Here is a 26,966-nt window from a genome sequence, read left to right on the forward strand (position 1 = left end):
TGAAATTTTCCCTAATAGGAGACCGTATACATTCCAAAATCGCTGTTTACTCTCCGGCTTCAAAACGATAGACCTATGTTTCATTATAGTTGATGATTCTGTTCAAGAAAACATCATCTTCATTGTCGACCGAATTTTGTTGACTAATGTCTAAACACATGCCTTTCACAATCTTCATGAAAGATAAGTCTGTTGAGAATGATTTTGCGATAGAACTACGACTAATTTGTAGACCATTTACTATTTCTTCAATAGTCACTTATCTATAACTCAGAACCGTGACACGCATGCTATTATTGTTGTTATCAGTTAGAACCGTAGGCAGGTGTCCGGCTTCTCATGTGCGGATCCACCGGGTCGGTCTAGTGGTGAACGCGTCTTCCCAAATCAGCCGATTTGGAAGTCTAGAATTCCAGCGTTCAGGTCCTAGTAAAGGCAGTTACTTTTATACAGATTTGAATACTAGATCGTGGATACCGGTGTTCTTTGGCGGTCGGGTTTCAATTAACCACAGATATCAGGAACGGTTGAACTGAGACTACACTTCATTTACACTCATACATGTCATCCTCTGAACCAATACCTGAACGGTAATTCCCGGAGGCTAAACAGGAAAAAAAGGAAAACTTCTCATATGCGACAATTTTACAAACCACTCAGAGACACTTTGTTGTGATTAAACATTGTTCCCGTGTTGTGCCAAAAGTCTTTGATAGATTTCAGTACCTGGTTCTTCTTCAGACCAAAAAAAGGATTACAAAATATAACATTTTTTGCTATAAGTGGAAAGCAGAATGGTCCTTGCTGACAATATGGTTTTGACGGTAGAACTGACTTTTCAACTTCAAGTCTATTCACAAGTATTAAATTGGAATACAATACATCTGTGAGTGAAAACAGTAGTTTTCCAGTAGAAACACAAATGTAGATATATTACAGATTATTGACTCGCCCTCACGAGTCGGGAATCGTTAAAATTTGGAAGGATAGTTCAGAAATAGAGAGTGAGATTTTTAAATAATTTTATAATATTTCTGAAATTAGTAAATTTTGTCCTCTGAATTTTATTTTTGTATTCAAGTAGTCTTCGTATTTGTTATTCTATAAATAAGGCTCTGGCAGATCACTAGGGGAGAACTTTGGCTCCGGCAAACTTAGCGATGAAATGTAATGATGCACCGACCGCTTCACATGAAATAACCCAGCTGTCATTTTTAAGAGCTTAGGACTAAGAACTCTAAGCTTCTCATTCTGACTTCATCACTTAAACTCAAGAGATGCTCTTGCCAAGCCAAGCGATCCGGTCGAGGATCGGATAACCGATCCTAGCGAGAAACTTGGTCGATGAACATATTAGTACTAGCAGTGCTGAAAATTTATTTTCAGTCAGTTGTGAGCCAGAGTGCGTAGCCAGAAGCTCTATTATCAGTTTCTTGGGCCAGTTCCTCAAGAGCCTGAAATCAGAAGCATCAGAAGAGAAAATAGAAGGAAGTTGACTGGAACTATCTGAATAAAGTTGATTTCTTTTTAGCTTAAAAAATTTGATTTATGGTACATGAAATGTTAGATACCACGGATAATTCATTTAGTGGAAGTTTGCGTGCGATAAGTTTGCGTACATATTTGCAAATTACCAGTTGCATTAGTAAAACTTTAAACTATTACAGATTTTTTATTTTTTCGTGAGTACTTTCTGACTTAAATTTTGTAGGATTTAAACACTAGAAATTCTCAATTAGGACAAAATGTTAAGATTGTATGTTGAGAGGATGTACCCCTTTTAACTCTAAATTATTAACATTGCTTCCTATGAATTATTACAATATTAATATTGGAATAATACAAAACAGATAATTCACATTTTTGGCTGTTTAGGGAGTGGGAGAATTAACATGAATGTAAAATCAACTCGACCCTTCTTTTACTTGGAGGTTAAATTTAAAAAAAAGAAAGAAAAAAGTAGATTGATCGATTGGTTTGTGTGATGTTCTGAAAGATTGCACCTCTTCTTACAGCTTTGTTGGTTTCAGAGCATCCAGGCAGCGTTTTTCCATGAGTGTGGCATTTCTTGTTGCATCCCAGATCTCCCGGTCAGGACATATTAATTAAAATACAAACAGAATGGTAGACAGGAGACACAATGATGTAGTTGTTACAGTTAAATTTCACTAATCAGGCGAATTTTCCCGATTGAAAAGATGAATGCTAATCTTCGGCGACATAATTAGAATCTTTTGCCAATTTTTTAAATTTCTGATTCGCTACATTCCTGAACGTCAAAAGAGATTGTGGTGAGCGAGTTGTATGTGGTGTTTATATGTATACGTTAGCTACGACTTTTTACTTACCAAAGTTTTTATTTTTTTCAAACAACAATATTATCCCCTTCAAAGTAGTTCCTTTAGGCAGCTATACACCGGCGGAGTCGTTCCCACTCCTGGTAGCAGCGCTAAAATGCTTCAACTGGTAGGTCTTTTAACCGGTCGGTCACAGTCTTTTCAATGTTCTCCGGAGTTACAAAATGACGTCCTTTTAAGATACGTTTCAATTTCGAAGAAAGGAAAAGTCACAAGGACTCAAATCAGGTTAATAGGGGGATTAAAGAACCGTAGGAATGCGTTTTGAGGTAAAAAATTCCCTGATGGAAATGGCCGTGTGACACGGTGCATTGTCACGATGAAGCATCCGCTTGTCTGCAATGTCTGGTCTTACGCGAATCACTTTTCGTGAACCTTTTAAGGACACCTTTGTAAAATACTTGGTTGACAGTTTGTCCTGGAGGAACAAATTCTTTTTGCACGATATCCCTACTGTCAAAGAAGCAAATCGGCACGGTTTTGATCAATGATTTGCTCATTCGACATTTTTTCGGTCGAGGAGATGACCGAGTGTGCCACTTTTCGCTTTATTTCAGGATCGTACTCAAATATCCAGTATTCATTACCTGTGATCACACGATTGAAGAATTCTTGGTCACTGTCAATCCTCTCAAGAACATCAGACGTTTTTTCGATTGTCCTGTTCCGTTGTGAGGTTTTGCGGCACCAACTTTCGCATGTCCAAATCGTCTGTCAAAATTTGATGTACAGTGAAAGTGTTTAAATTTAACTGTTCATTCATCATCCTTATTGTTAAACGACGGTCTGTTCTCACAAGAACCCTCACACGCTCGACGTTTTCGTCAGATTTTGAAATCGAAGGTCTCCCTGAGCGAGGTTGATCTTCAACGCGTTCTCGGCCTTCCAAAAATGATTTGTGCCGGCGGAAAACTTGTGCTCTTGATAAGCGATGTTCCCCATAGGCCTTTTTCAACTTTTCAAATGTCACACTCGCGGTTTCCCCAGATTTAACACAAAACTTGATTGCACAACGTGGCTCTAAGTTCCGATGCTCCATTTTCATTACACACAACTAAAACACAACTTAACTGATGGCCCTGCCAAAAATAATGTTTGGGTTGAACGGAGTTGTAACTCGTACTGAGCACGTGGAAGGGATGAACAAACCGGTCTAGCGCAGACCGGTAGACACAGCGTTGCCAGATCGCTTGCAGTGTTACCAATCTCATTACTTTTCTCACACACCTCGTACAAATCATTGAATTTAGGGTCCAAGTAATACAGCGGTATAGTAATTTTTTTTTTAGATGATGAAAATAATAAGAGATACTGAAAAATTCCGAACGTGTAGTGGTAATCAACCCCAGGAGCAGCTGTTTGGTTGAAAGTTTAATATATTATAGTAGCAATTTTACAACTACAGTTCTATAATTATAAGAGATTCTGACAAAAATGTAACAAGAAATCAGATTACTAATATAGCAGAAAACAGAAATGATTAGTGTAAATATCACGTAACTTCCTTGACCTCACCGCAATCAAAGACTCAATACGTTTAAAAAAACTCACCGTAAGTGATAAACTTATCTGCAGCACATTCAGTCACTCCAACGTAGAAAAAAATGTTACTTTCCAAAAACATTATATCATTTAATATTCTTGTCTAGATGATTACTGCTATACTACGATGAATGTTAATTACAAACTTTTCTCTGCCTCCTTGTTGCCTAATTTGGTTCAACAATTTCTAGTTACAACTTCTTCCTTTATATGTAACATATTTCGTGAACAAGTTCCTGTTATCAGGTGCAGCGTCTCAGGGAATAACATCCAGGAAATTGAAGTACGTGAAATAAGGTAAAACGTTCACAATGAGCAGGTGAACGCCTTTCTGTATTACTGAAATTAGGAACGACGGAACTGCATTCATTTTGGGATTTTTAGTATCTAGTTTCTAGTTACCGTCACAGTTACTACATGTAGTAGCATAATTTTGTGCTGTTACAAAGTGAGTAATTCATCATTTCCTTAAAAAAAAACCGTGAAAAAATCGTGTTTTATAATCTTTATGGACTAATATGTACGTATTCTTTAATGAGAAGCTTGTAAAAGTTATCAATCGGTTACGTGTTGTTCTGTAAAACTATTTAGAAATCTGCGTTAAAATCTGCCAATGATTCGTTTGATTTGTATTAAAATTGTTGACAATTGTTATTAAGACATAAACAGGTCGATAGAGCTATAAACTTACATCATCCGATATTAATATTCTAATTTTATATTCTTACGATGTTGAAGCCGAAAGCGCTCAATTTGTATTTCGATCTTTGTTTTTGCGAGGTAGATTTTCTTTCTTCTTATGTTTATAAACTCGTTAAATTTTACATATTCTTGCAGATAAGTATTTAATTAGGTCTTGAATGACAAAACGAACGGTAAATAAATACTAAAAGTAAAATATTTTGATAAAAGAAATTCGAATGTTTGAAAAAGCATCTTCGATATGTACAAATAATTTGCAGTGTGATGCCCGAATTAAAAGAAAGTCTGTTAATTCGGATTGATAAACGCAAATAAAGAACCGAATGAAACGCATTCGTAGGTCTTACGCAAATCAGATGTTAGTCGTATCAGCAAAACTTTTTTTAATCGAATTCGATTTCGTAACCGGTAGAGGGAAAGAAATGGATGCGCATCGGAATGTAAGACGCGTTAATTTCTAACAATAAGTGACTTACTGCTGATCGGTCAAGTTGGAGATACGCCGAACCGATTAAAATTGTTGTCTGTTTTATATTTTGCGGTGGGAGGATGAGTTAATTGACGATGCGGTGTGATTGGTTCTTTGTGTGTACGTACGCTGCATTAGTTACTATTCGATTTCCATGTTGTATTAATCGATTTCGGGTATCGTTTTCTTATTAACGTGAATATTATTTTGAAGATTTTTATAAAATTAAAAATGAATCCATTAGTTTTCGTATTCATTAAGTAATGAATATTAGCTCTAAGGTTGTCCATATTTCTTTCTTACAATGATTATTATCGTTTTTAAGTCGCTTTTCTTGGTTACACGGCTTAAGCAGAGGTGTTCCTGTAAGTTATTATCGGATAATGAATCGATTTTAGGATTATACGGAGCAGTCGAAATGTAATCTTTACCGGGTAATCGCATTTACTCGTATACGAGGGTAAGTGGATTATTTCCGCAATGTAGTAGTTATAAATTTTATTGCAATACAAATAGGAAACTGAGATGCACATCATTTTTCAACATACTCCCCTTGCATTTCAACGCACTTGGTCCATCGTTGCACAAGCTTCGTGATGCCCTCATAAAAGAAGGTTTTCGGTTGAGCTGCGAGCCAGGAATGCACCGCTTCTTTCACTTTTTTGTCCGAGCTAAATCGACGGCCCCTTAATGCCTCTTTGAGTAGACCCAGAAGGGGCAAGATCAGGACTATACGGAGGACGAGCCGGTACTTCAAAGTTGAATTCTGAGCGTTTTAGCAGTGTGGGCAGCAGTATGTGGACGGGTATTGTCGTGCAACAACACAACACCTTTCGACAGCAGACCTCGGCGTTTGCTTCGAATCGCAGGCTTCAGCTTGGCAGTAAGCACCTCACTGTAACGCGCACTGTTTATTGTCGTGCCCCTTTCCTCGTAATGTTCTAGTACTGGGCCTTGGAGTCCCAAAAAACAGTAAGCATCAGTTTTCGTGCGGACGGTTGGGTCTTAAACTTCTTTTGTAGGGTTTGGATGTTTCCAATCCATACTCTGCCGTTTACTCTCCGGCTCGTAATGATGGATCTATGTTTCGTCACCGGTGATGATTCTGTCTAAGAAGATGTCCCGTTCGTTAGCACAGCGAACCAAATGTTTTTGGCCGATGTCGAAGCGCGTTTGTTTATGCGGCTGTGCGAGTTGTTTTGAGACCCATCTTGCACAGACTTTATGAAACCTAAGTCTGTTGTGGATGATTTCGTAGGCAGAACCGCGACTAATTTGCAGACGATGTACCACTTCATCGAAAGTTACTCGTCTGTCTAAGAAACTGTCTCGCGTGCACGCTCAATGTTTTCCTCATTTGTGGCGGTAAACGGTCGTCCGGCTCCTTCGTCGCGCGTAACACTTGTGCGACCGTTTTTGAATTTTTCAATCCGTTCGTAGACACTCCGTTGCGGGAACACACTGTTCCCGTACCGTACCGAAAGTCTTCGATGAATTTCAGCCCGTGATACACCTTCCGACCGCAAAAAACGGATCGCTGAACTCTTCTTTGGTACAAACAGAAAGCGAGGCAGCCACGGTTAACGGCAGGGCAGCGATACTGGAACTAACCTAGCAGCATCAAATCTGGACAGACATAACAACAATTAAACCACGCGTCTGTCGTATTGCGCCATCTACGCAATACGACAGTACTACCAACATAAACAAAAATATAACTAAATTGCGGATAATAATTGACTGATTTACCCTCGTATTTAATGTTAGTTAGGCTACTTCGGCAGAGTATCTTACGATTTTATTGAAAATTAATACGGAATAATATTTTTTTTATTCGTTTTACGGAATTTCGTACAATGAAAGTACGATAATAAGAAATAGAATCAAATTAAATTAAACGAATTTAAAACGATTATCTTTTTACGAAATAATTATGAGAAAATGTTTTTAATTCTGTAGAGAATATTATCGGCCTAAATTTTTTTCTTCAGAAAAGCAAACATTTATTTCAGCGGAGTATTTATTTAGAAGAATGTATTTATTTATTTTTTTTGTTGATTTCGAGTACGGTAACTTTAAACGATATATGTCATCAGACTGTTTTCAGGTTTAAAATTCTTCACAAAGTTTCGTTCGCTTATTCTTTTTTTTGGTGAAATTCTTTCGTGTTTGCGAGCGAGAATGAATATGCGATTAGATGTTGTAAGTTATAATGAATGAAGGGTTCTAATTCTATACTTAGAATACGTATCCGGTATTTATATATCTTGTTAGGTGGGGGTATGTGGAAGTCAACCCCCTCCATTACTTACTCGTTAACCGGTCAGTAGTAGGGTTGTACAATATCACACTTACTGTACGTTCTCCCTCGCCGTCTTCCCTCAAGTCTACGTTTGAGAGTGTGGTGCGTTACGCGCGTAGTGTGATTCCGTATGCTATTAGACTCGGTACGGTTTTAGATCAGCTGTCAGCCGGTGTGTGTTACGTGTCGGTTCGCCCCGCCGGCTTGTGTTGTGTGCGATTCGAGTACGGTTCTTCGGACGCAACGATGTCTTTTCGTGACTCTTGACCGTCTGTATTTTCATCCGACCGTTTAACTGGGACACCACCGGCCACTCTCCGACGATAATGACTATCCTATCAGGTAATCCTAACACTCGTATTTCGAGTAGATCGTAGCCGATTGGCGGTGTGTAGCTCCCGCTTCCTCGATCGACAAATTGTCGCCAAACCGTCAGACAAAACAGATCGAGTTAATCGTTTTATTTTTTCATCGATCGACAAGATAATGCGTATAAAAAATTAAAATGTAGAAAAAAGTAATAAATGTAGTAAATTAGTTATACGCAACAAAAAACACCACGAAGAGTTATTTTGTACTGAATCTTCAGTCATTAAATTTTGTATCCTAGTCCAAATATTACGAATAGTAAAATATAATTATTATTTGACGGTCGTATAATGTTTAATACGAGCGCACCTTAATTACCAGTTTTATTAACATATTAAATTCAGTTTTATTTGTTATAGTAAAATATTTATTTTGTATAAATTATTCTAATTAATCGCATTGTAATTACAGTTTTACATATATTATATTACTGTCAGCGACTCGATTTTAATAATTTTTTGGCAAATCTTCTCGATTAAAACGTTTATCCGGTTAACCGTTTTAAAGCTAAGTTATTTGTAGAATAAGGTAATCGGTGTGTAAAAATAGAGCTTACAATTTTTTATACGAATTATTTTTTTATTTGTTATCTATAAAATATTTTATAATATTTATTTACTAATTTTAGTTTACGATCGATGTAAAAATAAATTATTTTTACCTGCTATAATTTTTAAAGAACAGTGCCAAATATTGCGTATATTTTTAGGTTATTACAGTTCACGTATGTTTTGCAGAATCGTAATATTTTTATTTCGACGAGCATAATACTTATTTAAAATGTATTTTGATATCCTTATTGCACCTGTTAATATTATATTTATATTTTTATCGAGATCGCTTTGGTATTTAGTTAAATATTTCCGACTTTGTTATTCGTTTTAAAACTAAAAATGAAATAATATTATTTTATCAAAGTTAACTTTGAAATAGTAATTTTGAAGTCGGATGCAGGTCTTGACTCTTGTGTAACGGTGGGTTCAGTCAGTTTTATTTTTATAGCTGAAATCTCCACGGGTATAACCTCAAACGATTCGATATAAATCGACCGTATCCCAGCGTATGTTATGTTATTAGAATTAATACGAACAAATTTTCGAATATTAATATGAAAATAGTTTCGATCGAAAGGAATTTTTTTTTCTGCATCGCTTACTCCGTTTGGTTTGATGTTTTAAGCGGTTACGCGCGAGCAGTTTGCTTAGCGTTTTGCGCACGTTATATTTTAAGGATTCTATTGCGTTTGTGTATCTAAGGTTTCTAGCATTTTGCGTGTACCTTTATCCCGATGCGTTCAGATCGTTTCTCTTTTACGTACAGTATTCGCATTATTATTTGTTCTTACACGAACCGATGAAATTTTTTACCTTATTCAGAAAGCCGGATATGTTCGATCGTTAATTACTGTAAAACGAAGATAAAAATGAGAAACCGTCGAATTATACCGCGTACACAATAAAGTTTACTTTTTTTGTTTAGGAATTTTCTGTTGCTTACTTAACAGGTAAACGGCAAAAATAAATTTTGAGATTCTTAATTCAATCCCGGGTATAGCTCTGTCGCTTCTATTTTGCGGCTACAGCTATCAAGGGAAAATATATAAATCTACTCGTAAATTTAAAGTTTTCATTTTGTAACTTTTCATCATTTTTAATTTCTAAAATATGTAGTCTTCGGTCAAAAAATGGAGTATAGGTTTTTTTGTATTTCTCGACGTTTCACGACTCAGGGACTCCAAAAAACAAAATAGTGTGGCGGAGGGGGGATACGTTGACGTGTTTGAAACTAAATAACTTTTGACTGGATGAACCGATTTTGATGAAATCTTGTACAGAGACTAATGAATATGGGGCATTCGGTCGGTAAAATTTTGGGGTCAAAATCTCAAGATATTTTAAAATTTTTAAATCAAAATTTAAGAATATCGATTTTTTCAAAACTTTTTTGGGTTTATTTAATTTTCTATTAGTATTAAAAGCTTAAGTAATAAACTTTTATTAATAATATTACAATAAAATTTCATCCCCCACCGGAAAAAAATAAATTTGGGTAACATTTTATCGGTTGTACATTATTTAGTGTTTTTTTTTAGTTTCTCCCATTTAACGTTGTAAACGTACAAAAATAAAAAAGACTTTCTTGAGAGGTGATTTTGGAAGTGGTGGGGGGAGGGCAGAAAAAAATACCGATTTTTTAAAAATTTTTTAAACTTTTTTGGTTTATTTAAATTTAAAATGATAATTTTACATTAAAATTAACTAACTTTTTCATGTATAATTAGTTTTTGCTTCGGCTGCATCATAACTTTTTTCCTTTAGCCTCCGGTACCACCGTTAGGTATTGCTTCAGAGGATGAGATGAATGGTTTATAGCGCGTGTGAAAATGCCATGCCCGACCGGGATTCGAACCCGGGACCACCGGATGAAAGGCCGAGACCCTACCGCTCGCGCCACGAGGCCGGCTGTATTGTAACTATTGGATTAGATTTTTGTTACGATACAGGTTTTCAACCGTATTTATCGATCAGAAGCGGATATTGTTTAATGTATCGCTGTCTTTTTACTTTGATTTTAATCTGATTTAGTAGTCGGAAAGCAGAGGTTAATTTGAAGGTCGCCGGTAACTAAATAAGTTTCTATGTCCTTTTGGATTCTAAGGAAGAAATGTCTTTAATACTGATGTTAAAGAAAAGGCAGAACCCGTGATTAATAACTTATCGCCTTAGAAATGTATTTTTTTTTTAGAAATTATTCAGAAATATTACGTAAACAGTGTATTCTATTTTCGATTTAATTTAATAATCCAAATATTTTCCCAGCCGTAGAAAAAAACAGTATGTAATTCTCTACAACGGCCGTTATGCACTCTTGCGAACTTTACGACCCTCGCCGATGCTCCTTTCTTAACTTATTTCGAACTCGTGCGTTAATGGCTTGCGTTATAGGCTCGTCGCATAATGTAAGAATAAGTAACCGATGCCAGGAAAGTATTACAACTTTCTCGTCGGATTTTTTTGAAAGGGTTGAGAAAGCAAAATGACACTTAGAGATAAGCGGCAACTTATCCGTACAATAATAATTTAACAGAATTTCGCTTTTATATCTTTATCGGTTTAAAAATGATTTGACTGTTTTGCGAATTTTACGGCAGTACTCTTTATATTTTAATATGTTTATAAAGAAAATATGTCAAGCTGTGATTTGTAAAAAATATTGCTGTTAAATACCGGGAAATAATTTGCTGCTTTGAGGATTTTTTTCTGGATCCGCCTTTTCTCATCTAATTACTAGGTATCTACCGTTACCAAATTGAGTTAGCTTATAGAGTCGAAGTAAACAGACTGCGCGCGTGTGTCCAGCCGGCCGATTCACAAACATCTTCCGTAAATCCTGATGCGTATAAAAAAAACCACGCGACGTTAATATTCAGCAACCGCCCGCTATTATATTTTTAATTATTACACGGTTTTTAAATTTAAATAAATAAGTTATACGATGACTAATACGAGTAATGATTATTATGTTGTATATGGATACGGCCGCGTTGTGAATCGGCACTGATACAAGGGACGTGACGAAATCACTAACAAACGCAACGTTTGTTGCTTGGTCTAGTGGTGAACGCGTCTTCCCGAATCAGCTGATTTGGAAGTCGAGAATTCCAGCGTTCAAGTCCTAGTAAAGTCAGATATTTTTACACGGATTTGAATGCAAAATCGTGGATCCCGGTGTTCTTTGGTTGTTGGGTTTCGGTTAACCACACATCTCAGGAACGGTCGAATCGAGACTGTACAAGACTACACTTCATTTACACTCGTACATATCATCCTCATTCATCCTCTGAACTAATAATCCGAACGGTAATCTCCGGAGGCTAAACAGGAAAAAGAAAAAAAAAGAAAAGGGTATATAGAACATTGCATCGATACATTTTTTACATTTTTCATGCCGAGTTAGCCTTACTTCATAATTCATCTTATTCATAATCGAATAAGGTAAGGTTATTTCACCTTACTTCGTAATCGCCGCTGTTAATATTATTTATGATTATTATTATTTTTTGTACGAACATTTTACGATTCGTAAATATTTTTAATGATATTTATAACATTTTTATGACAACATCTTATGACTAACATTTTACGACTTATTATACCGTTTTTCGATTAGTCATTTTACGATTAAATTGTTTATGATTTAACAGAAACTTATGACTAGATATAAACATTTTACGACTATAATTTTTATAAACATTTTATGACTGTTTTATGATTCCTATGTATAAACATTTTTACGATTACGTTATTGCATGACTATAAACATTTTAAGTATTGAGATTTTATAACATTTTATTAATGACAACAATCGGTACGAGTGCTTTTCTATAAAGATTGACTAATATTAACAAAATGATGAATACTTAAAGATAACGAACGTACCGCGCGCCAGTGCTGCCTGACTAGTTTCTTTTTCTGTTTAGCCTCCGGAACCACCGTAAGATAATACTTCAGAGGATGATATGTATGATTGTAAATGAAGTGTAGTCTTGTACAGCCTCGGCTCGACCGTTCCTCAGATGTGTAGTTAATTGAAACCGAAGCCAAAGAACACCGGTGTCACCGATATAGTATTCAGATCTGTGTAAAACTAACTGCCTTTTCTAGGTTTTGGTACCTTAGACTCTCGACTTCAAAATCAGCTGAACCGCTAGACCGTTCCGGTGGTTTGCCTGACCAGTTGCCTACGGCTAGGATAAATGAAAAAACCGGTCGGATTGCAGTTGTAATCTACGGATTTATTTACATAAAAACACAGCAAATCCTGATCCGTGTTAAAAATGGTTATGGAAATTCTATGCTCTTTTATGGGGTTTGATGAATTACCTTTTTTTAGGCGTACTACCTCAATTCTACTTCTGTGCAAAAAAAAGTGTCAAATACTTTTTAATAATATATCGTGTAGTATTTAAAATGTTAAAAATTTGATGTTATATTCTGTTCTTGGGTGTCACGGTAATCAAGTTTTACATTCTTCATGTACAAGCCAACTATCCTTTCTTCAACCTTTTCATTCAGTTTATTGTTGTCTTAATAGAAAGTTCATTTTCTACAACGACTCTTCTAACATTTATATGCCGCATTATTCTTGAATCGTTTCTGTCATCTAGCGTCATAGGTTTTACTGAATATATTTATCGCCTTCGCGACTATCACTGCAGCCGTTCTTCATTGCCCCGGTTAACGGTAAAGTTTCCGAGGTTTCATTTGTGTCGATTAGTTTTACGTGTTGTAAATTAGATAGAAATATTATTCGTGCACATATGACGGCTGATCTGTTGAATATATAACTACATTAATAAATGCACTGCCAGATGGTGTAATTGAACAGAACCTATCTAACGACAGACTTTTCAAATGTTAGATCTTCAGCCTTGATTTTTATTTGTACTCTACTATATTGTTATTTATTATACTGGACCGCATTATTTAAAGTAATAATAAATATTTAATAAGGTAACAAAACAGTAATGCGTAACTTATAAAGTCTGTTCATTAAGAGAAAATTAGTTCATATATATATATACAGGTCATCGAAAAATGTTACAGCAGTTAAAAAGAATTTTATTACAGAAACTAGCAGAGATAATCAGAGTATTTTTTTTTTTAATTCACGGACTCTAAGAGTTTTTTGTATACGCCTTAGAATGCTTTAGTATGAGCTTCCTCGTTCGTTCTCAAACATCCAGGCGATAATTGACTTCTGCCCAGGCCGTTGGTTCCATCGCAGACGTAACTGTGGCGATAACAGCGGTGATCCGTCGTCTTAAATTTTGTACATTCCTGGTTTTTTTTCATCGAAGACTATTTTTAACGTATCCGTAGAAAAAAGTCTAGGGGTCTCAAATCGGCTTCTCGGAGGCCAAAGCACAGTATCGGCTCTACCGATCCAGCGATTAGGGAATCTTTCATTGAAAGCTCGTCGAACGCCTAGACTAAAGTGCGGGGCCGCACCGTCTTGTTGAAATATTACAGCGACGTTACTTTCTTGTTCAATTTGGTCGACTTGCGGGAAAACGTACACTTGTAGCAAGTCTAAATAAACATTCCCTGTTATTATAGGCTCGTGAAAAAAGAACGGGCCAATCACACGATCGGACATCAAACCGCACAATACGTTTATTTTTGGGAAATATCTGACGTACTTAATAATTTCATATCCTACAACTTTGTCGGTCGACACAACCGCTGACATGCAAAGTCGCTTCATCCGTAAACATAGCGCGTTTTAAAAATGTTTTGTCATCGCAATAAATAAATAAATAATTTTGTTGCGTAAAAACAATACAAAACTGCATCGCAATCGTCAACCGTCAATAACTAGGAAAATGTGGTAAAAAGTCTACAGAAATAATTAAAGATTTTTAAATCTTTAAGTCCTTTCTATTCGTTCAGTCGTCCCATTCAAACGTACAAAACGTATCGTTCATGCAGAATTCACATCTTTATGACATCAGGCTCTGTCCTTATAACATTTTGATTAATTATCCGAGCGGCCATCCGTGAACTTGTCAACAGAATAGAACGCCTTAGACACCAAACGATGTTTTAGTTGAGATTTAAATCGACTCGGATTGGAAATTTGTTTGAAATCTTCGGGGAGCCTATTAATTCATCTGACACCGGTTTACGACGGCGTACATTCAACAGCCATTGCTCTGTGCTGCTGGGCACGCAAGTTGTCCCTTGCTTTGGTATCGTAAAGATATATATCCCCCTTCCGCACTAAATTGCATTTCGAACGACAATAACACCGCAACGTCCAACATATAAAGACAGGGCAAAGACAGAAATCCCAGGTCCGAGAAGGCACCCCTACAGGACTCTCTGAATTTTAATTTCACGATCATTTTGAAAGCTTTCTTCTGCAGCCGGAACACCCCGCTCGGCAATCTCCGACCACAGTATCCCGAAATTTGAATCGTAGTACAAGTTTGGAAATACTAGCCCTTAGTAGATCGTTTTCAAGAGATCTAAAGAGGAGACACTTGCAGGTTTACGCAGGGCAAAGATGCTCGATGAAACCTTAGCGGAAACACGATATCAGCCCTCGATCATGGTGCATACCCAGGAATTTGGCAGATTCAGATTCCTCCAAGAGTTCATCATCAACCGTCACGGAAGGTTTCCTCACGCTCTGGGAGACAAAATTTAATAACGTTCGACTTTGATTTATCGGTCCTTAAGTTTATTTCTGAAAAGCGTCGAATACATTGATTTAGTTAATCGAACGTTTTGATCTCCAAACGACTTAAATATTGATCTCTAAAGCAGAGAGTCGTGTCATCAGCATACTGAATCGCATCTACACGGTGGAAAAACGATTTCAGGTTGTAGACGTAAATTAGGAACAGAACCGGTTCCAGGAATGATCCCTTGGAGATCCCGTCGGTCAATCTTACTCTGTTAGATGCGACACCCGAGATCTAGACACACCGTTCACGGTCCTGGAGGTAAGACGCCACCCGTTTATGCGGCAGACCCCGCACACCACATGCCTTTAACAACTGGTGCAGCAGTGTCTCATGATGTATACAGTCGAACGCCTTGCAAAGGTCCTGGATATTTGAGTACGATCCTGAAACAAAGCGGCAAAGCGAAGAGTGGCACACTCCGTCATCTCCTCGATCGAAAAAATGTGGAATGAGCAAATCAAAGATCGAAACCGTACCGATTTGCTTTTTTGACAGTAGGGGTATCGTGCGTAAAGAATTTGTTCCTCCAGGACAAACCGTCAACCAAGTGTTTTACAAAGGTATCCTTGAAAGGCTCAGGAAAAGAGCGATTCGCCGCAGACCAGAAATTGCAGACGAGCGGATACATTATCGTGACAATGCACCGTGTCACACGGCCATTTCCATCAGGGAATTTTTGACCTCAAAACGCATTCCTACGGTTCTTTAATCCCCCTATTAACCTGATTTGAGTCCTTGTGAATTTTCCTTTTTTCGAAATTGAAACGTATCTTAAAAGGACGTCATTTTGGAACTCTGGAGAACATTCAAAAGACTGTGACCGACCTGTTAAAAGCCCTACCGGTTGAAGCCTTCCAGTGCTGCTACCAGGAGTGGGAAAAACGACTCCGCCCGTGCATAACTGTCCAAAGGAACTACTTTGAAGGGCATAATATTGTTGTTTTAAAAAAAATAAAAACTTTGGTAAGTAAAAAGTCAGTCTCATTACTTTTCTCACACACCTCGTAAAGTGAAACCCATAGTAAGGAGGTTACGTCCTGATGTCTGTCAAAAGGATAATGTCCGCCGTAATACCGTCAAAAGACACGGGTACTTCTCAAAAGTCGGTTGGGGAGTATTTGCTGCATCCAGCTTACGATCCCGATCTCGTACCGTCAGTTTTTTTTTGTCGGTTTGGTTCTCTCAAAGACGTTTTACCTGGCGCCAAGTTCGGCAACAGTGAGCAACTAAGATCGACTCAGATTTGTAGGTGAACGATTCTTTAGTTATGGAATAAGAAAGATCGCAGAAAGATGACACGGCTGTTTAAATGCGGCCGGGAATTATGTTGAAAAGTAGCGTAGTTTCATTGTCGTCGAATAAATAATAATAATTTTTCTACATTCATGATACTACGTCACTGTTTTGGTGCGTTCGTAGTTGTAATTTTTTATTGTTAGTAACTAATGATCGTGTATTTGCGTCTGCTTTTTTCTGAAAGTTACTCGGACAACTGTTGTGAAAGAATACCAAAATACAGTATCGCTGGTGTGTCCTAGCGTTAAGTGTTTTTCAGTTAACCGATTACAATCCATTAATGGATGTAACTGTAAACTGTGAAAGTTTTTTGTTTCTTTTTTCTACCCTATTACAATCGTTACTAACACCGATTACGCAAATATATATAGAAATAATCCTACAAAAAAATAAAATAAACTTTAAAAAAAAAATTATTTTAAATTAGTTGACGAAGGCACGATATTAGACTTAAACTTTACACGATTTATACCTGTATGTTAACATGATGTTTGGACAGGCTTTAAACACAGATTTAAAAGCGATTATATTAAGGTTAAAAAATTCAGGTTTTCATGTCTAATACGGTGTTACCTTTAGGGTTTAAAGGTTATCGTTGGACAGTCGGTTACATCCATCATAACGGACGGTAACTGTGATTAAACAAAGAATTACATTGTATATGATAAATGTTTTCTAGTTTTCTCATTATTATAAATTAATATCGGATTACAACAGCGAAACGATGTTTCGTTTGATATCTTAAATATTTTGAACGCTGAAGAACATTGTTTGGAGAAATTAGGTAAAAAAAATATTTACCTCCGACTTTGGAATTTTAGAATAACATAGGCGTGCTCAATAGTATAATCTTTTTACCTCATTCTTCTACATTTTTTCTTATTTTTATCAAAAACATATATTTCTTGTCTTTTATGTGTTTTTATGAAAACCATTTTTTTATATGCCTATCCATAATTTACATAAGACTAAAAGTAAAAAAAAACCTTATAAAACATTTTAAAAACTAAGTTCTTTAAATTTCTGATTTTTAAAGTCGGTGCAGAGTTAGAGGGTTGTTGTTTATTTACAATTTGGTTCGGCTTAAAGTAGAATTTAAAAGAAATAAAAAGTAACTTTTTTAAGCTTTTGAATTTTTTTTTGTAGGCTTATTTCTATGAATATTTGAGTAATCGCTGTTAGTAGCGTTTGTTCGTAATAGAGTAGAAGAAAGAAAAAATACAACTTTTGTGTAAACAAATGTTTACAAATCCTATTGAAAATTAAAACTTAAAAAAATAAGGTACATATCGGTTAACTATTGTTATTTTCTGTATAACTTCACGCGTACATTTCTTAAAAGCCAGATTTTACTTCCGTAACCCACCGGGTTGGTCTAGTGGTGAACGCGTCTTCCAAAATCAGCTGATTTGGCAGTCGACATTTTCAGCGTTCAAGTCCTAGTAAAGTCGGTTATTTTTACACGGATTTGAATACTAGATCGTGAATACCGGTGTTCTTTGGCGGTCGGGTTTCGATTACCACACATCTCAGGAACGGTCGAACCGAGACTGTACAAGACTACACTTCATTTTCACTCGTACATATCATCCTCATTCGTCCTCTGAACTAATAATCTGAACGGTAATTACCGGAGGCTAAACAGAAAAAAGAAAGAAAAGTTTTTACTTCCGTGATCGTGGATTTCTTTGCTAAACCGCGATTCCGTTTTGCATTTACTTAACGTCATGTAAACCGGCCTGTTAAGACGATTTGAGAGAACGATATACGACTCGTCGAAAAGAAAGATCTTTGGAAGTCGTAAAAAGACGAGAAACAAAGTAATTTAATTGAAAGTACGATTTATAAACTAGCACGTAAAGATTAAAGACCGGATGGAATCAGAACGGTGAGAGTTTTAACGAGAGAGAGCTTACTTGTCCGAGACACCGATGGGACGGGTAGTGACAGGAAAAGAGCTAGTCAGGGTAGAGGTATCTAGAAGATGCCAAAATCCACCAAGAGTCGTAGCGCCGATCAAAGAAGAAATATGAACGTCATATAAATGTAATTTATCGTCGTTTTCGATTATTCTACTTTATTTTACGTATAAATTTCATTTTATTAATTTTAGTCCGGGGGGGGGGGGGGTGAACCGAAAATTCTTAATTTTTACCGTGTATTTATTACATAATTTTTTGCAGTTTTAATTTTTAATTCGCGCTTATAGATTAATTTGTTTACATTTTCTATTAATTCAAGTAACATTGTCGTTCGTTTACGCTTGATTAAAGAGTTATCTGGCAGCTCTTATTAATGGTCACTGGCACTCTCTCTTTAATGTCATTGTTTGAAACTAAATTTAAATTGAAATCTTGTAACGTGTACGTTTACCTTCGTTTCTTAATTACGCGCAATGCAACGAAGGTAAAGCGATAATACAGCGTGCGTCTCAAATTATTATGTAAATATAATATTAATGTTCGTTTAAAAAGGTAATGCCGAATAACGTTCTGTACCGATTACAGATATTTAAATTTTTTGTAGGTAAGTTGAACGTTGTATTTTTGGATTAGTAAATCGCGTTTCTTTTTTTTTATTCGTAAAGGTAAAATAAATGCCACGTAAAGAAATATGCTGTTGTTTTTCTTGCGCTTCTTTGAGCTCATGTCTGTTAATGGATTTACGTTGCTAAATACTGTTACCGAGGACATTTAGTTTTTAAATGTCCTCGGTAACTTTAAGTGAGGACTAAGGTTTTTTAATTTTGTAAACAGAACGATCGAGCCTAGCGAATGTCACGCGCTGATGTATTTATATATTAAAGTCTTAAATATTTTTCAAACAAAAACTAATCGCTAGGAGGTTTATCGTACGTATTTGTAATTTAATGCGATGAAAATAATTATTTAACGTCACGAAAAACGCTGACTTCTACGAGAGAGCGAAGGAGGTAATTTAGTCTTTCGCCTAATAGGTTCTGGGTTTGAATCCTAGTCGGACGTAGTAGCATTTTTCATTCTAAAACGTTCATCTGTCATTAAAAATCATCTGTAGTTTGGCTTTTGAAATCTGTAGTCGCTGTAAGGGAAAAAAGGAAGTAAAAATATCCCTGTACTTTGAAAATACTTGTTATCGGTGTACTTGTTTTTGCTTTTTTTATTAAACTTTTACGATTCAAATATCATCATCATCTTTTTCACGGGTCGGGTCATCGAGCTGTTCGGACTCCATCGCTTTGTCGGTCCGTCTGGGTGTCTTTGCGGATGTTCTTCCCGTTCAAATATAAATTATAAAAGTGTACTTTGAAAGTTTGCTCGTATCAAGAAGGGTAATAGATTTGTCGTGTTTATAATCGTCGGTAAACTGCAATTTGGAGGGGAAATTTGTCGATCGGTGTAAATTTCTTACGCTAGCAAAACTGATTTTTGTTTTTTGTAATATTAGTAATTATGATTTACCTGCGTTTGAACCGGGTCGTAATTTCTTACATTAATGTCAGGATTACAATAGAAAAAATGCCTATTTTTATAGACTATATTGATCAGGAACGTATATTAGTATCTTGATTCTCAACGAATCGGATCAGAGGTTTGCTGTTTTTCATCGACTCACCGTATCGTTATATAAAAAGAGTGACGCGATTGGATTTGTGATCGCTGTAACGGTTCTTTTAGTTTAATACAAAATTCCATTCGCTTGCGATAGTTAAAAAGTAATAATTTGTCAGGTGTACTTATTAACAAATATCTTTGAAAGTTCAACCTCTATAAAAAGTTGAATTAGCCGTCGGATCGACTCGCCGATACATTTTGAGTCTTTTACTTCCAAAACAGCCAGAAATTTGAAACCGAATAATTTGATTTAGTATACTTCCGTTATCGTTTTTAATAAACCGTATAGAATAAAAACGAAATCATCCGTTACATTAAAATCGTCATATTTCCACCGTCTGTAAGTTTCTTGAATAGATGTACCCGATTCAGATTTTTCTGAGATCACTTGCAAAAACTATAAAAAGATTTATTTTGGTGACGTCCTGTTACTGTTTGAATACAGTACCGGGCTTCGTATAGTTCTAGGCGTTTTCCAGAAATGTCTTGAGTTATCTTCAAATTCTTTTTGGGTAGATCTTAAGATTGTGATGACCTGTATTTTGGCAGTTTCGGAGCGAGTGATTCTAATCCTTTGCAGGACGATTAGACGATTAATCGCAGATCGTCTACAAGGTTCTTTATCTTTCAGATGAAGGCTGGTTTTAGCTATCGGTTTTAAAAAGAAGTTAATTATCGATAATACCTGTACTTTAGAAGCACAATTTACGCGGTGTCTGTAATTATATAAATAGATATTCTTAGTAGACTAAATTATCGTTCATTTTAATCTGTCTATGTTCTTTAGTAAAAGCAAATAAGTAAGACGACTTATAATGCTTTAGATGTTTTAATAGAGGTGTAAGGAAAGATTTTTAAGGACGATTATTATTATTACGTGCGGGCAAATTATTACTGTTAGTAACTCAATGTGCGTAATACATGTCATTATTATACGATGAAGAATACTATATAATGACAAAAACGATTGTTTGGTGTCCTTACACAGTCCAGATGGTAAGTTTAGTAAAGAAACATTAGAAACAGTTTTACGCTGTCTTGAGCAGCAATTCTACGTTAACCGGTGGTGTTGATGTCACGTTTCTGAAAAGATAGAGAGATTCTGTTATAATTATGATTCTTTTGTTTAATAATGCGTAATCGTTCCGCAATTTTAATATTACTCGTTTACCAACTAATTAAACGAGTTAATATATAAATTGTATAATTTTTTGAAAATTCAAATAATTCATCAACATATTGACCGTTGTGCTAATTAAATTTTTCGGTAGTTAAGTTTATTTTTTTTATATATATATTAAAAAAATATAGTTTTGACTTCTTTTTCTTTTCACAAAAGGTTTTCATTCTTTTTCTTTGTTGTCGCCTTTTTTCCGTACATCTATTCAGGTTTATACCTTTCTTTTTCTTTCTTTCTGAAAACTTAGATTCTGGAATAGCTTTTCTAATTTTATCTCGTCTTTACACGGATTCGTAGAAAAGTTTAATATTTTAAAATCTTTTTCTATTTTTTTTAAACCGGTCGGTCTTTGCGGCTCTATTTACGTAGAAATTAAATATTTGTTTTGTCAATTTTTGATCGTTCATCCTTCATAAATGTCCTTAAAACTGTAATCTTCTTTTCCGGATTATGTCTTCTATTTTTCTGTACGTTTTAAAATTCCTTTTCTCACTTTTCAATTAGTAAATTCCATCTTCATATGTTCTGAAAAAAATTGCAGACATTCTGCAATTCCGGAACAGCGCTTACGGTAGTTTTTTAGCGCCTCGATTTGGAGTTATATGATGGGGATTTTTATTGTAAATTTACTTCGTGAAATGATAGGCGGTTTCCATTTTTCGTAATCTATTATTCATCTCGTTTTTTTTTTCAATTGTATTCGGCGTTATGATTCCTCCCGAATATTTAAATTTTTGAACTCTATTTATTTCCGTGTCGGAAATTTTAACGGTTTGATCTCTGTTCTCTTTGTCATCGGAAAATCGGTTAGTTTTTTCACAACAAATGTTTAAACCGATTTTTCTCGCGCATTCGCGTACTTTTTGGATTTTGATTTTAGCCTCCTCTATATCTCTTGCGAAAATTACAATATAGACTGCGAAGGCCAAAATGTTTGTATGATTTTATAATAACACGTTACGTTATTATTCGACTTAAAATTGTGTAAATTGTTTTTTATTTTTCGTTTAATTATTCTAACGGATGTCTCAAGTCGCCAGTTTCTCTATTCTCTGTTCTACGTGTAAACTAATCAGGAGCCTTTCCAGTCGGAATGTATCGTAGAAAATTATCGGTCAAATTCAAGACCGACTCAAAATGTTTGACGCTATTCCGATCGGCTGGCCGATATTAAATTTACAACTTTAAAAAATATTTGGTTTTGCGAATAAAGGATCAGATTATTTGTTTACGTTGTAAGAGTGACACCGGGTACATGTCGATTTGAAAAATATTTGGTATTTGTGATACTCATAGGCAAATCTAGGCTACAGATTCCTACTGTCAGAATGAAATTGTTTTCATCTATTTCAAAATAAAATGAAATAATTTATTTTATTTTTCCGTAGATATATATCGACATAGTTTCATAAAGATCGACTAACGTTTGGTTTATTGTAGCCGGTCATTTTTTCAATTTTTAGCGTATTACTTGGTTATTAATTTGTTTTGAAAAAAATTATGACGATGATCTGTAGCAGGCTTTTATTTTCTTTAATTTTTAGCGTTATTTATTTTTTGAACTTATGCCATTGTGCGGGTGCGTGCGCGCATCTATTACATATGCTACGTAGAGTTTTTATGTGCATCAAGGTCTTGTTATAAAAAATAAATATACTATTGGAAAAAGATATCGCTCTTAAATACTTCTTTTTAATTATTGTTATTTAATTTTTCTTTCGGAAAAAATTAGTTTTTAAAAACGACTTTAATAATGAAATTGTTGTCGATAATCGTCGAATTATCGGTCGGTTTCCGTTAGATAAATAACGATAATGAATCGCTTTGTTTTTAGTAAGCCTGAAAAATTGTCGGTGATTAAATGTCGATTGAAAAAACAGTTGTCGTTCCGTGAAATGAATATTAAACCGGACCGGTAAACCAACTCGGAAGTTTCTGATTTCTATTAACCTGAAGATCTGAAGATGACATTATAATTTCAAGTATACCCGGTTTCTGTGTCGACACTTTTCAAACGGACAAATTTTATTAAGCAGATGAAAAGGTACTGTCGCCGAATGGCTTCGACGGCATGCGGAACGTAAAAACCTTACGGTAGCCCTGAGAAAGGCTTTTGAGATTTCCGGAGCGGTGATCTTGAAAAGGGCTGTTTTTACGTTAGCGCTGAGAAGAGCTGTCGGGTCCGGAAGCTGGTCTCCGGCGAAGTCGGGGAGTTGCGGCTCGTCCGTTGAAATCAGACCGGGCTTCCCCTTAGCGGCAGATGGGTCCCCGCTGCAGCGTGGCAGTGGTGGTCCCCAGAGTTCCGCAGCGTCGGGTCGGCATCGGTCGTCTTTCAAAGATGCGGTTCTCCCCGAGCGATACCACGCCGGGCCGGCTCCTGCTGCTAAGTCCGCCGGCCAGGGCGATTGAAGCCCGACGAGCTGTAGCGTCCACGCCCAGCGGTTCCCTCGGCGGGCCGGCCAAGCCTGCTGCTTCGGCAGAGATTTGGCGTCCGCCGAGAGGTCCCACGTTCAGGCGGCCGGTTAACTTCTTCTTCTTGATCTTCTCCAGGCGGTGGTCGAGTATGAATTGAAAATTTTCTCTCGTGTATGCTCTTTTATTGGAGCCTGTGAGCGGTCGGGCTGCCGCGCCGCTACGGTGGAAGATCTCCGCGACCAACTACGTGTTGGGAGTGACACTTTGCAAGCGCGTACGTATACTGTACTCCCGCTGACATCTGAACTGCTAGCGCGTTGCGTCCGCCGATGTTAAGTTAGGCGTATATGTGGTAACAATGCGAGGGAAACGGAAAGTTGTTTGAGCGTAATAGCGTGAAATTAAGAGTATCCACGGTAAAAATAATTTTACGATCGGAAAAATAATGAACGTTAGTTCAGATCTAGATTCATCTATTTTCATGTTTGTGACGATATGAAGTATTTTACAAAAACGTTTTAAGAAAAGAAGTAGTAGTGTGTAGGGTATAGTTTTCTGAACATTTTGGTGTTTTTATGCTTAAAATAGGCTTAAAGAGCGAGTAGATATACAGAGTGTTCGTAAAGTCTTTCCGTGATTACAAAAATTTATTCCAAAAAAAACTATTACGGTTGCAGCCGTGCGGTTTGTGGCAAAAGAAGGAAATATTATCAAGTTTTTTATACCGCATCAATAAACTTCAACATGTGCGCCCTTTTGTCGTTCATAGAATGTCTAACCGATAATCGATTTCACGCCGCGTGTTGGTCAAGATTTTTTCGTTAACACTAGCAACCCCGCAGGAAAAGTCTAAGGGAGTTATGTCTGGTGATCCGCGTCCAATCCATCTCCCGTGAAATGATTTATTCAGAAAATCTCGAACTAGTAATCCGCAATGTGGTGGTGCGCCATCCTGGTGAAGAACCACCCTAGGTTGCGAGTCGTTTAGTTGAGATATAGCAAAGTATTACACGTTAACTTTAGGGGGGAATCTCTCTCTCATTTTTTCCCCGGTAAAGTGCGGATGACGAATACCGTCAGCTGTCTGTAGATGTTGTAATATCTGAACTTTATACGCGTGCAACCTTAGTTTCTCGTGTAAAATCTTGTGCACTGTTGACCGGGGAATCCCTAGTTCACGAGTCGCATGACGGGCAGATTTGGAAGGGCTATGTAGAAACGCTTGCCGCACAACGTCAACCTTCTCTTCACTAACACATGGCCGCCCGTTCGCAGAAGATCGATTACACTTCTACTCTAAATTTTTCATACCACGGCAACGATACTCTTGCTATCGGTTCATCCATATTCCCTTCTAAAATTTCGCCGCACTGTAATCGTAATCGGTGATTTTGACTTGTGATACCACAAAATATTGCGCTTTCTTCTGGATTGACGCCTTTTATAAAAAATTGATCACTGTGCCCTCTTACTCTGCCTCTACCCGCAACAAACCGATATAAAAAACTTAATATTTTTTTCTTTCTTTTGACGCAAACCGCACAGCTGTAACTGCAATAGTTTTTTGTAATCGTGGAAAGACTTTACGGATACCCTATAGAATTTAATAGTTTTTAATAGAAATACAATATATAACGCTAGCATGTTGATAACAGGGAGTTGGCTAAGAGACGCCGTCTTGTTCGTGTGACGTTGTTTAGCTTCCATTCCAGCTGATCATATTGGCGCAGAGCGGACCACGTGATGCGCCGGGTTGTCCACAAACGACTCTCTCCCGCTAAATAGTAACTAAATCCCTTTCTTTTATTAATAAAATTAAATAAATAAAATTACTAAATAATAAGTAAATAAAAATACAAATATAAAATATAAATTAAGATAATCTACGCTTAGAAATTAAATTAAATAATCTGTAAATTAATTAACAACGGACTGCTTTTAGCGGGAGAGAGTCGTGGAGGGAGCTGTGTGCAGCCGTTCGGCGCACCACCATTGGTCAGATCTGCGCCAATAGGAGCTAAAATAAGAGCACATGACAAACAAACAAACCCACGCATCATCACTTTTTATAGATAGTGATATTAATGTATTTTTTAAATAAAAGAAAAAAGATTATCTTTTTTGTTTCTTGTTATAATGTTCTATGTATTTTACTTTCCCGTCTTGCGCTACAGCTGTAGAAGGAAAAGTATTGTATTCGGTCCAATTTAGGCTTATGCGGTTTTGATTTAACAAACCCAAAAAACAAAAAAAACCGGGTGAAATTTTCCGGATGTTCGTATGTCCGTGTTTGTGTTCGGTGTCACCCTCTAAATCACCTTATATCTCAAGAACTACTGGACCTATTTTCACCAAACTTGGTCAGAACACTTCTATATATGGGACACTTATGCCGTAAAATTTTCAGCTTAAAAGATTCTGGGGGCGAGGCTATACATCAAGGTCACCCTCAGTATCTTCAGATTTCACCTAATTAAAGTCACGTTTTTTTTAGGCACGTTTGTTAACGATTAAAAAATAACAATATTTTGAAGAAATACGTTTTTGAAAAATCGCACCCCACCCCAAAAAATGATCTAAACTAGTGGCTAAGTGGGCATACTGCGTCAATATACTCCTTGTTACCACAGGGAGCGCTAGTGTAGCGCTAACATACAGTATGCGCGCGCTGTTTAGTTAGAGTTATTGAATGAAATAAACGGAAAAAAAAAATATATATAAAATGATAAATATAAATTAAGTTGTGCATCAGAAACAACCCACAGTTCCACGACTTTCCTGGAAAGCGGTTTTAGCCGCATGACAAAGTCCTACAACTGTGTTGTCAGCATTTTTCTTTTGAAGAAATTCTATTTTGATTTTACATTATTAATAAGTTAATGTTTAAATTTGTTGTTACTTAAATAACGCTCTGTTATAAATGAATATATAAATAATTAAATTATTCTGATCGCTTTAATTTACTTCTGCGATTATAAAACTAAAATTTTAAAATAAGAAATAACATTAAAAATTATGATTCTTTTTTAAGATATTATATGTGTTATATACCCTTCTTTTAATATAAATTTCAGCGGTGGATTTAAATCCCATCATTGAGAGCACAGCTGACAGCATCAGTCGTGCATCGACCGATTACATCCTTGGTAATTTCAGCAAATGCTGTTGTATACATAAAAGCGTTTTAGTTTGAGCTACAGTTATCCTTTTGATTTTTTTCGTAATGTTATTTTTAGAGAGTAATTTCTGTATTAATTAGAGCAGATTTTTCTGTTGTATTGTAATAAAACACATTACTTGGAGTAAAATATAGTCTTGAATTATCAGCTGTGTAACGATTAAGATTTAGAGAGGTACGTTTACAGACTGGAGTGTCCTTACCTATGATTTCATAAGTACTGCGTGTTTCTACCGAGTCAATTAAATATGCCTACTAATAAATGATATCAGTCGTCATTTATGATATGTAGTTACATAAGTATATTTGAC

General features: G+C 36.2%; 1 protein-coding gene across 1 annotated transcript in view; it reads left to right on the forward strand.

The window, feature by feature from the left end:
- Positions 1-7,409: 7,409 nt before the first annotated feature.
- The window catches only part of Strn-Mlck (Stretchin-Mlck), a 599,211-nt gene continuing 579,654 nt past the window's right edge, over positions 7,410-26,966 (forward strand). The window contains exon 1 of the mRNA XM_075373431.1: positions 7,410-7,714. Coding sequence (XP_075229546.1) covers positions 7,699-7,714 — 16 coding nt within the window. The 5' untranslated portion in view covers positions 7,410-7,698. The remainder of the gene's footprint in view (positions 7,715-26,966) is intronic.

This window comes from Lycorma delicatula, chromosome 8, assembly GCF_047948215.1.
Source record: "Lycorma delicatula isolate Av1 chromosome 8, ASM4794821v1, whole genome shotgun sequence".
NCBI lineage: Eukaryota > Metazoa > Arthropoda > Insecta > Hemiptera > Fulgoridae > Lycorma > Lycorma delicatula.